General features: G+C 34.4%; 1 protein-coding gene across 1 annotated transcript in view; it reads left to right on the top strand.

Annotated features, from left to right (window-relative positions):
* The window catches only part of ANKRD50 (ankyrin repeat domain containing 50), a 46,025-nt gene extending 34,410 nt beyond the window's left edge, over positions 1-11,615 (top strand). The window contains exons 4-5 of the mRNA XM_007999748.3: positions 3,131-6,681; positions 8,149-11,615. Of these exons, the coding sequence (XP_007997939.1) occupies positions 3,131-6,678 (3,548 nt within the window). The 3' untranslated portion in view covers positions 6,679-6,681; positions 8,149-11,615. The remainder of the gene's footprint in view (positions 1-3,130; positions 6,682-8,148) is intronic.
* The last annotated feature ends 886 nt before the right edge of the window (positions 11,616-12,501 follow it).

The raw sequence follows: 12,501 nt of genomic DNA, 5'->3' as shown, positions 1-12,501 counted from the left end.
TTTATTTTATCTGATTATAAAAGTAATGCAGGCTCCATTTAGAACATATTTTAAATGACAACATACACAAATATTACACCAGAGGTAAAATAATAATTAAGCATTCTTAACACGTTGTATTAAATTCTGTATATGTTTCCCTTCCTAGTTGAGATCACGCTATGTATCAATTTGATTTTCTGCTTTTTAAATTTAACATTGACAGACCTTTCAGTGTCACTATATTGTCTTTTTAATGACTATTTAATGCCTACATATTTTATTTGTATATTAATATGCTGGCATTTGCTTAAATTTCTTGTTAGGTTTTATTTTCATATTGCTTATCCTCACAGGTTCTTCATGATAATAAGTAATTTCAGTAAGCATCAATTTATAAATATTGGCACAGGTCTTCTTTTTCACTCTGTTTTCACCAGTACTACATAATGCCATACCCTGACAAATAATTGAAGCAAGAATAGAAAATAATAGAAATGTTTCAAGTAAGAATAGAAAAGTTCAAGTAGGAATGAAATAGAAAAATACTTCTATTCAAGTAAGAATAGAAAAGCAATAGGGAGGTAGGTGGTCCATCATTTCAGTAAGTCATGTTTTTATTCCCCTAGAAGGTTTGATTATTTTTCAACCCTATCTTATGTTTAAAAGTGCTTTTATAGCAATATATTGTGTGTGTTCATAATAGGAGGATTACATGTGTTTTAGTCAGAAGTTATAATTTTAAAAAGTAATTATTTTCAGTACCTTAACTCAAGATATTTAAGTTGTTAATAGATATTCTTAATTCTGTTTTAATGAACAGATAACTATTATTGATAATGAACATAATAATTTATTCTGTCTAAATTTCATATTGTTAAGTATTTAGATTGGGGGAGATTTATTCTCTAAATTATAAATTCTTTGTAAGTTTTCTTTATGAAATTCTGTACTTTCTTATATAATTAATCCTATGTCCCTACTCCCTCCTCTTTATTCCCCTATCAAACACTTGAGTTTTCTTTCACGGCTTTCTATTCTTGTTCCTATCTTAATGAAAAGAGCAAACTTGAAGTCAAACAAAGCAATCAAAATTCTGATTTATCACTTTCTAGCTGTGTTACTGTGAGCAATTTATTTAGCCTTTCTGAGCTTTAGGTTCCTCATTTTTTTTAAATAGAAATATTTATCTCACAGGCTTAACAGACAAGGAAGTTTATATAATGAGTACTTAAAGTGCCGCATTAGAAATAGTTGACTCTCAGTAAAGGTTGCTCTCTTTTATTCTTTTCTGTAGAACCATTCCTGTTACTGTGGAGTTTCTGTCTTAATAATCTCAAGTTCCTATCATGACATCTTAGTTAATTAGTTTTAAATTTTAGATATTTATTCATGTTTTATATGATCTTTCATGTAAATAAGTAATGTAATATAAAGTATTACATTAAAGTAATGTAAAGTATTACATAACTTCAGAAACTTTAAAACACTATATAATGTAAGATAATATTATTTCTTAAGTAACTTATTTTATTAGCAATGTACTAGGTATTTCCCTTATCTAACTTAAATTTTTAAGTGAATTGATAAAGCCAGAAACAAATGGACACACAGAAAAAGATTTGGAGGCAAATCATCTCACATCATTGGTAAATGTAGATTGCTGTAAATTTCTAGGTATGTTTTAAACCCTCCTTTGGTGAGGAGTGACTTTTTCATAATTGAAATTTATCTTTTGAAATTATTTCTTTTAAGGATTTAATAATCAATTGTGCATGTATACATATATATGTAAAATTAGATGCTTTTTTATATAGATTTAGGGCTATATAAATCTATATACAAAAGGCTATATTAGGACAACTTTGTTATTCATATTTCATTCTTGGTAGGTTGTTTTTTTCAATAACTGTCCATTTTATCTACATACTTAAAGCTTAGTATTTCAAAATTGAATTCATCAACTTTTTCTCCAGACCTATTATTTGTCCTTCAGTGGTCTCTTTTTCACTCCTGTTGGCAGAACCACAAGTTAATGTCAGCTTCAACTCCTCCATCTCTCTTTAATTCTCCACATTCACCAAATACTATAGAATCTAGCTCTGATTAAAAATTCCCAAGTCCATCATGTTATTTTTGCTGCTGCTGCTACAACTGCTGCCACCACCATGTGTGTTCAGACTCATAGTGATTTTCATCTAGAGTTTATCACCACCTCTTTAAAAAAGGTTTTTCCTTTAGTCTTGACTTGCTCCAGTTCTTCTTTAGATGTTAGAATATTCCTTCAAAATGCAAATCTGGTCATGTTAGAGACTTGGTGAGTTCATTCACTCAGCAGTTTTTTGTTCTGTAAGATGAATACACAATTATCTAATAAATTCATATCTGTACATCATAATGTCATCTCCTTTTAGACAGTGAAATTATGGCTTCCTTTAAAGAATTTAAATGAGTTTAAAATAGCTATAGCTAGCATATTTTTAGGTTGGTTTAAGTTTTATTATTTATTTTGCAGTGCTGAAGTTTTTCTACCATAATTTGGCCAAAAAGTTAGATCTTAATTGGTTCAAGCTATTTATTGATGGTCTGAGATTTAGTTATTTTAATTTGATAAAATGTACAGTAATGTAGTTTAAAGGCAATAACTAGATATTCTAATTGGATGTAAATACTCAGTTACATAATTAAGGCTAGTGTACATTCAAGTGTATAAGTCAAAATATAAATTATTTATATGGAAAAGATTTCGTGAAAAGAAACTTTACTTGTTATATCCCCTGCAACTTTTTTTCCTAATCACTTGGGAGTTCAGATAATGTTAACTGGGTACTTTTATGGTTATGTAAGACTGTCTGCGTCTTAATTAGTATCTATTACAATGGAGTTGAGAGAGGCACCAAGCTACTAAAGGAATAAGTAGTTTGATTTGTAGGTAGGAAAATGAAATTTTTCTGCCATCAGTGTGCTTTTACAGAAAGAAAAGAAAACTGTTTACATACTAATAGGTATTAATTGATCTGCTTATTAGTATTAATTTATTAATTGATTTATTTGTTAGTTTATTATATGTTGAAGACATTATCTTTGAGGATATGGTAACTTCTATAATCCTTTTCAACTGATGACATCTACTTTTTTATCTTTTCTTTAGGTTTTCGAAAAATAAGTTTAGATGACCTTCGGAAGGCGTATATTGTCAAGGATGTTCAGCAGTACATTCTTCATCGTTTAGATCAAGAAGAAGCTTTGCGACAACACCTCACAAAAGAAACTGCAGAGATGTTAAATCAACTGCACATTAAAAGCAGCGGATGCTTTCTTTACCTAGAACGAGTTTTAGATGGAGTTGTAGAAAATTTTATTATGTTAAGAGAAATTCGTGACATCCCAGGAACTCTAAATGGCTTATATCTCTGGCTATGCCAAAGACTTTTTGTAAGAAAACAATTTGCAAAGGTTCAGCCTATTTTGAATGTGATTCTTGCAGCCTGCCGACCTTTGACCATAACGGAATTATATCATGCAGTATGGACCAAAAACATGTCGTTAACTTTGGAAGATTTTCAACGCAAGTTAGATGTCCTCTCCAAACTTCTTGTTGATGGACTAGGAAATACAAAAATACTGTTTCACTATAGTTTTGCAGAGTGGCTTCTGGATGTGAAACACTGTACTCAGAAGTATTTATGTAATGCAGCAGAAGGACACAGAATGTTGGCCATGAGTTATACCTGTCAAGCCAAGAATTTAACACCACTGGAAGCACAAGAATTTGCCTTGCACTTAATTAACTCAAACTTACAATTAGAGACAGCGGAGTTAGCTCTGTGGATGATATGGAACGGTACACCTGTTAGAGATTCCCTTTCTACTTTAATACCCAAGGAACAAGAAGTACTGCAGCTGTTGGTTAAAGCTGGAGCTCATGTCAACAGTGAAGACGATCGCACATCATGCATAGTTCGACAAGCCTTAGAAAGAGAGGATTCTATTCGGACATTATTAGATAATGGAGCTTCAGTAAATCAGTGTGATTCAAATGGGAGAACATTATTGGCTAATGCCGCATATAGTGGCAGTCTTGATGTAGTCAATTTACTTGTCTCTAGGGGAGCAAATTTAGAGATAGAAGATGCTCATGGACATACACCACTCACCCTAGCGGCTAGACAAGGGCATACTAAGGTGGTTAATTGTTTGATTGGGTGTGGAGCAAATATTAATCATACTGATCAAGATGGTTGGACAGCATTAAGATCTGCTGCTTGGGGTGGCCATACTGAGGTAGTTTCTGCATTACTTTATGCTGGCGTAAAAGTGGATTGTGCAGATGCTGATAGCCGAACAGCTTTGAGAGCAGCAGCATGGGGAGGACATGAGGATATTGTACTGAATTTGCTACAACATGGTGCTGAAGTGAACAAAGCTGATAATGAAGGTAGAACTGCTTTGATAGCAGCAGCATACATGGGGCACAGGGAGATTGTGGAACACCTCCTGGACCATGGAGCAGAAGTAAATCATGAGGACGTTGATGGCAGGACTGCACTCTCTGTAGCTGCACTTTGTGTGCCTGCAAGTAAAGGACACGCGTCAGTTGTTAGCCTTTTAATCGATCGAGGTGCTGAAGTAGATCATTGTGATAAAGATGGCATGACTCCACTGCTGGTAGCTGCCTATGAAGGACATGTTGATGTGGTTGACTTACTTCTAGAAGGGGGAGCAGATGTAGATCACACAGATAACAATGGTCGTACACCCCTCTTAGCAGCAGCTTCTATGGGTCATGCATCAGTTGTAAATACGCTTTTGTTTTGGGGTGCAGCTGTGGATAGTATTGATAGTGAAGGTAGGACAGTCCTCAGTATAGCTTCAGCACAAGGAAATGTTGAGGTGGTACGTACTCTACTGGATAGAGGGTTAGATGAAAATCACAGAGATGATGCTGGATGGACACCTTTGCACATGGCAGCTTTCGAAGGGCACAGATTAATATGTGAAGCACTTATTGAACAAGGTGCTAGAACAAATGAGATTGACAATGATGGACGAATCCCTTTCATATTAGCTTCACAAGAGGGTCATTATGATTGTGTTCAAGTATTATTGGAAAACAAATCTAACATTGATCAAAGAGGTTATGATGGAAGAAACGCACTGCGAGTTGCTGCATTAGAAGGGCACAGGGACATTGTTGAATTGCTTTTTAGCCATGGAGCTGATGTTAACTGCAAAGATGCCGATGGCAGGCCCACACTTTATATCTTGGCCTTAGAAAATCAACTTACAATGGCCGAATATTTTTTAGAAAATGGTGCAAACGTAGAAGCAAGTGATGCTGAAGGAAGGACAGCACTTCATGTCTCTTGCTGGCAAGGCCATATGGAAATGGTGCAGGTTCTGATAGCATACCATGCTGATGTCAATGCTGCAGACAATGAAAAGCGTTCTGCTTTGCAGTCTGCAGCCTGGCAGGGCCACGTAAAAGTGGTTCAGCTTCTAATTGAGCATGGTGCTATAGTTGACCATACATGTAACCAAGGTGCAACTGCACTCTGTATTGCAGCCCAGGAAGGGCACATTGATGTTGTGCAGGTCTTATTAGAGCATGGTGCTGATCCAAACCATGCTGATCAATTTGGACGCACTGCTATGCGTGTTGCAGCCAAAAATGGACATTCTCAAATAATTAAATTATTAGAAAAATACGGTGCATCTAGTTTGAATGGCTGTTCCCCATCACCTGTTCACACAATGGAGCAAAAACCTCTGCAGTCAGTGTCTTCAAAAATGCAGTCATTAACAATTAAATCAAATAGCTCTGGTAGTACTGGTGGAGGGGATATGCAGCCTTCATTACGTGGTTTACCTAATGGGCCAGCTCATGCATTTAGTTCTCCTTCAGAATCTCCAGATTCTACAGTTGACCGGCAGAAGTCATCACTGTCAAATAATTCCCTAAAAAGCTCAAAAAATTCATCTTTGAGAACTACTTCATCTACAGCAACAGCTCAAACAGTGCCAATTGATAGCTTTCATAACTTGTCATTTACAGAACAAATTCAGCAGCATTCATTGCCACGCAGTAGAAGTCGACAGTCAATTGTTTCCCCATCTTCCACAACACAGTCCTTAGGACAGAGTCATAATTCACCGAGTAGTGAATTTGAGTGGAGTCAAGTAAAGCCCAGTTTGAAGTCAACTAAAGCAAATAAAGGGGGGAAATCAGAAAATTCTGCCAAGTCTGGATCAGCTGGGAAAAAAGCGAAACAAAGTAATTCTTCACAGCCAAAGGTTTTAGAATATGAAATGACTCAATTTGATAAAAGAGGACCTATAGCCAAATCCGGGACTGCTGCACCACCTAAACAAATGCCAGCAGAATCTCAGTGCAAAATTACGATACCGTCAGCTCAGCAGGAAATTGGTCGATCTCAACAGCAGTTTCTTATTCACCAACAAAGTGGGGAACAAAAGAAGAGAAATGGAATAATGACAAATCCAAATTACCATCTTCAGAGCAACCAGGTTTTTCTTGGTAGGGTTTCAGTCCCACGAACAATGCAAGATAGAGGGCATCAGGAAGTGTTGGAGGGATACCCTTCCTCAGAGACAGAATTAAGCCTTAAACAAGCTCTGAAGCTTCAGATTGAAGGTTCTGACCCTGGCTTCAACTATAAAAAGGAAACACCATTATAGAAGGTAAAATTTTGTCAACATAAAGAGTAAAAAACAAAACTATAGTTCCCTCTACTTGGAATGCTCTTTTCCCCGATCACAAGGCCAGTTCCCTCAGTTAATCTCTACTCGGATGTCATCTGGGCCAGACCTTCCTCATCACCCCTTTACATCAGAATTCTCCTGCCTGTAGCAGTCCTTTCCCCCTTTCCTGCATTATGTTATCCAAAGCACTTACTATTTAAATTACTTGAGATGTTTTGTTTATTATATTTATTTTTCTCCTCTGTACTAAAAATACAACCTGTGTGAGGTTAGGGATTTTTATCTGTTCACTACCGTATTTCATGTACTTTGAATAGTACTTGGACCTATGGTAGTTTCCCAGTAAAAATTAGTTGAATAAGTGAACAAACGAATGAATGAATGAATATACTACTTACAGATCCCAGATTAAGAATTCTTTCCTATTCATTTATTTCCTCCTTTTAAAAGAATTTTGATGGTGGCAGAGGGAGGGGCTGTTTCACACTCATCTTTTTGGTTTGAGTACAACGATGTCTGTAGCACTTAGTAGATAGTAAATATTAATTTCATTCATTTTCACCCAGAAAGAAGTAAAAAACTGAGTAGAAGGTATTTTTTATGATCTCTTGATAATCTTCCAAGTAATGTTTTCACACATAAGGCATAGATGTGAAGAATGGTAAATGGATGTTTTTGCAATATTGGTATTTAAGGAACTTTATACCTAGATAAAATAGTCATATTTATTAAATAAAAATATTTTTTTTCCTCCCCATGACAAAGGATGCTTCGTTCATAATACAGGGGACGTTAGTAGGAAAATAGATATGAAAGTTTTATATTTTAGATGCTTTTTCAGAAGCACATTTCCTATGTTGGAGATAAATCTGAAGATTTTATTAGGGATCTTTCCTAGCTTACACTGCAGCTATATTTATCCCACTTTGCTTAATGATTTTTCTTCCTCTAACAAAATTATAGTCTTTCCTTTTCGCTGCTTCTGTCTTTGTAAATATATTTTAGGAATATAGTAGGTGAAATACTATTAAAGATAAATTCCCTGTATCTTCTAATAATAAACAGCCTTCAGTGTGAATCTAGGGGTGACGAGTCAAATGTCATTCAAAAATAATTTGAATAAAGTAGTTAATTCAGTCCCCAAATGCAATTCGTTTTTAAAATAATTAGTTCTGATGGTGCATCGTTTCAACTTTCATGATATCTGTTGTAAAGGCAAAGTATAAATACATATTAAAAATGAAACACCCGAATTAAGGTAAACATTTTGTGGAATTTAAAAAGTGCCTTATAAGTTAAATAATAGTTAAGTCTACTGTGCCCTTTGCATGGTAAATATATAGATAAAGATAAACAGAGGTAAATGTATTATATCAAGTTTTAAAATGATATGTAGCTCTGTAATACAATGTAGAAATTAATTTTTTTTTTTAACTTTTACATTAGTTTCCTATTCTGTGAAACAGAAGACATTGTGATGGAGTGGTTCTTCAGCTACTGGATGAAAACATGCCTGTTGATTTGCTGAAAAAAAAAAAATGAAGAATGTGATCTCTGCAGTACAGTTACCTTAATTACTGTAATGTGCCTAAATAGTAAGGCTGCCTTCTCAATGTAACCCTCTGTGCTTAAAAAATTTCATTTTGTGTGCTTTGTATTCACTACACAGGAATAAGCACTTTTTTAAAATGCAGATACATACTGCAGTTCCCTGATAAAAGCTGAAAAGAAAAATTGAGTATTTTAAGTTAAGATTTGATTTAAAAATGTGCATGTGCCATGATCAAATATATATGAAAAGGCAATGTTCCTTGTATTTATTTTTTTTGTTTTTGTTTTTGTGGCAAAAGAAACTTAAACATACTGTTTTAGTCACATTGCATTGTAGTGTATGGCCTGTTTCTTGTATCTTTAAAAATGTTACTCAATAAAACAAATCTTGCAACTGTTCTATGTTCACTACACCTTCAGCATTGGATAAAAATTAGTTTCTATATAAATATCACATTGAAATGAAAAAATGATTTCTTGGCAGATTAAAAAAATATTTTATAGTAGTTTAGGGAGCTGTTAAGTAGTTTAAATCTGGATTTTCCCAGTAGAATTCTTCTCATCTGTGGCTAAACGTGTCAGAACAAACCACCAACCAGTCTGTAGGCAGAACAAAGTCCTATTTCATCCACTGGGATACAATTTCACCTTCCATTCACTTTGTCATTCCACCTCTAAGAAGACAGACTATCATTCCTGAGGCATGAAAATTCTCAGGGACAAAGCCATGCCTCAGTCGCATGTGTGTGCAGAGAGAAATGCACCTATCTATCTAAGGGTAGATTTTTGATCCCTGAATAATTCATTGACAAAACTGACGTCTTCCTCCTGGCTAAATAAATTAATTTTGCTGGCTTCTCTCTCAGCTGTTTCTATTTTGTAAATTGCTGCATGACCAAAATAGCCCCACTCAAAACCAATTGGATTAATTTTAATGGTTTGGTTGGATGAATGAGTATTCTTGATGAATATAAAATGTGCTGTCCTTCACAGATGACACCGCTCACCTGTCAATCATAGCACGTGTACTTTTTATTGTGACTTAATAGTGATGGATTTGCACTTTTCTATCCTCATACTCTTTCCTGTTTTCTTCTTTGTACATTTGCATGCAGGAGGGCTGGATGCCAGGGTTAAGAGAGAAATTCATGACAAGGAAAGTAAAATAGGTTCAAATGAGCATGTGACCCACAGCCTTAGTCTCCTTACTCTTAAATCAGTGGAGCTATAGCTTAGATGGGTCGTTTATATGTCTGGAAAAGTAGTCATAACAGTTCAGAAGCCAAGGTTGTGAATTTGATCTTAGAATGGGCCTGTTAATCTTACAGAACCCAGAAATTCTGTTCTTTTCATGTACTGTTGATAAGGAGGAATGAGGAAAGAGAATGTGGAGATTCAGCACAAAACCATTGCTACTTCTAGAACAAAATCTTTAGAATATGTCCTAGTAACAAAGGTCAGTAATATCATCTTCATATATGAAGGACACATGTGATACACTGTTCGTGGAAATAGAAATGTGTTATTATGATAAATGTTTCACTTGAATATTATTGTAAGGCTTTTCTTGCTTTTATTTTTTAAAGTCAGCAAAACTCATTTTGTCTGTCGTCTATGAGTCATAGTGAGGACTACAAGATAAGATGATAAGTTCAATTGATATTAAGGTGACACGGCAATATTAATAACTCAAATGTGAATGTTTCAAGTATTGAATTCTTGTCCCTATGGGACATTTATTAAATACACTTAATAGGACTCTTGCAAAGTAGCCTTAAAAGTGTTAATGAGTCTATTAATAAATATGAACACATACTATTATTAGAACCAACTTTACTCATAAATACAGTACATTTACATTACTGTAGAGGATGAAGCTCTAATTTCTATTACATGTATTTTTCTTTAGAAAGAGAACCCTGAAAGCTGCCAGTTTTTCTATTAACTTTGAATTATTGAAATTGTATTTATTTAATTTTATTGTTTTTACAAAATTGCACCTTGTGTCCAAAGGGCAAAGATATGACATTGCATAAGGGATTTATGTTTTTCAAAGAGCTAAATGTTTTCATATCCATACTATATACACTTGAAGCAGTTGGTAGGAAGAGAATCTATTGGAAAAATACAATTTTCAAAAGTAAGTATTCCTCGGGATGTTTTTATATAAATTATGTTTTAGAATAGAACATAAATGACTTTGAGTTAGGGTAAGGATGATAGGATGGGTGCTGGAGATGCCCTGCTTTGCTTATTTGTTTCTGTGGGGGATTTAATACTATAAATGAAAATGGCTTCTGCTCTATTAAAAAGTAAAAATTGTCCTCCAAATATAAAACTCCTTAATAGATATTTTTGAAATTAGAATCTTTAAATTTTATAAATCAGCTGTTGCCACTACACAACTAGGATGGCATGTGCTTATAACATTTTTATAACATTCCGTCTGTGTCTATTCCCTAAATATCATGAGTTTATAATAAGGAAAGTGATAAAAATACAGTAATGAAATAAAAATCTGAATGTTTCTAAGAAAGGTTTTGGAAGGAAAAATGACCTGAAATCAGTGCGTACTGCGAAGTACAGCGAATATTTTTTGTTCTTTGTCTTCACCCTCACCCTCACTGGAATTCTCACCAAAAAATAGTTTGATACTTAAAAAAAGAAGTAAATACTTTTCTCAATATTGTTTTGGCTATGCAAATATTTGTTTTGCTTAATGTCCTCCATTTACACTTCTCAGCAAATGTAGTTGCAAACAAATGCTTTCTTTTTATTTTTCCTTTGGTTTGGGGTATGTAAATAGCCTAAAGTGTACATTGAATTTCACATTGTAAAAGTTTTATTTTATCCCTTGTATGATATTACTCAAAAAAATCCCTATGTATATGAAAGTGCATAATAAATATATTTGCTTTACAGAGAAAATCTTGTTTTAATTTTGTCCTTGAACCAGTAGAACATGCATGATACGCATAGAGTATAAACAACTATTGTTTTAAGTTATTATCTTAAATACATCCTGAGCTAATGAATTTGGAACCATTTTGCAAAGAAGAAAGTGAAATGTAACACTGTCCAAAGGAAGGTAGAAAAACAAAAAGATCTAGTGTTTGTCTTCCTAAGCCTTCTTAAGGACTTAATGTTCTTTCCTCCCGCCCCCTACGACTGATTATATACTGCATCACACCATGTCAGGTTTTGTGCCTCTGAGAATTGCAGTAATCCAATAAATTTTGTACGTGTGTGCTCCTTCATCATCAGAATATTATGGCCATCTTACGGTGGATATTTTGGGAGTTTGTTGCAAACATGGTCATTCATTTTCTAAATAAAATTTGTGTGTTTCTTCACTCAGTAAACTTGAGTCAATTCTTCATGACCTCTTTCCCCTACCAGAACACAGCATACACACACTGTATGTATACACACACACAAATGGCTTTTTGAATCTGTGGGTTCCACATCTCTGGATGCAACCAATCTCAGATAAAATATTCGGAAAAAAAAATTCTAAAGTTCTGAAAAACAAATTGCTGTGTGCTAAATACTACCTTGAGTCCACCTGAATGAAGTGATGTGTAGGCATTGTGTTAGGTATTGTAAGTAATCTAGAGATGATTTAAAGCATACAGGAGCATATGCGTAGATTATATATAAACGCTGTGCCATTTCATATAAGGGACAGGAGTGTCTGAGGATTTTGGTATCCAACAGGAGTCCTGGAAACAATCTCTCCATGTTTACTGATGAATGACTATCCTATTACTCCAAAGAGAGGTTTCTAAAAAGGCCAACAAGGTATCTTCTGTTCAATAATTTCATGAATATTGTAGTGTTCTGCATTTTTTTATGTTTGTTGAATTAATATAAATCTTATTCTAAAAAATAATATGACAAAATGTGTTTAAACACAAATATATGGTATACATAGAAGAATTTAAAAACAGACCGGTAGCTAAATAAACTTACATGGAGTTTTCTAGCTAATGGTCCAAGGAAATATACTATGAGAACTTGGTGATGACTAATGTTTTCACTTCTTTGCTGTAGCAGTTGGAAGGATTCCAACTACAATCATCCCACTGTATCCTGGGTGGATTGGTTCCAGGAACCCAGGTGGATACTAAAATCTGTGTATGCTCAAGTCCCACAGTTGGCTTCCTGTATTTGCATATTCTGCATCTCTCCAATATTGTATTTTCCATCCACAATTAGGAGAATCTGTAGATGCGGAATCCGCCGATA

The sequence above is a fragment of the Chlorocebus sabaeus genome, chromosome 7 (genome assembly GCF_047675955.1).
Source record: "Chlorocebus sabaeus isolate Y175 chromosome 7, mChlSab1.0.hap1, whole genome shotgun sequence".
In the NCBI taxonomy this organism is placed as follows: domain Eukaryota; kingdom Metazoa; phylum Chordata; class Mammalia; order Primates; family Cercopithecidae; genus Chlorocebus; species Chlorocebus sabaeus.
The sequence above is the reverse complement of the archived record's forward strand: the minus strand, read 5'-3'. Positions and strand labels throughout refer to the sequence as shown.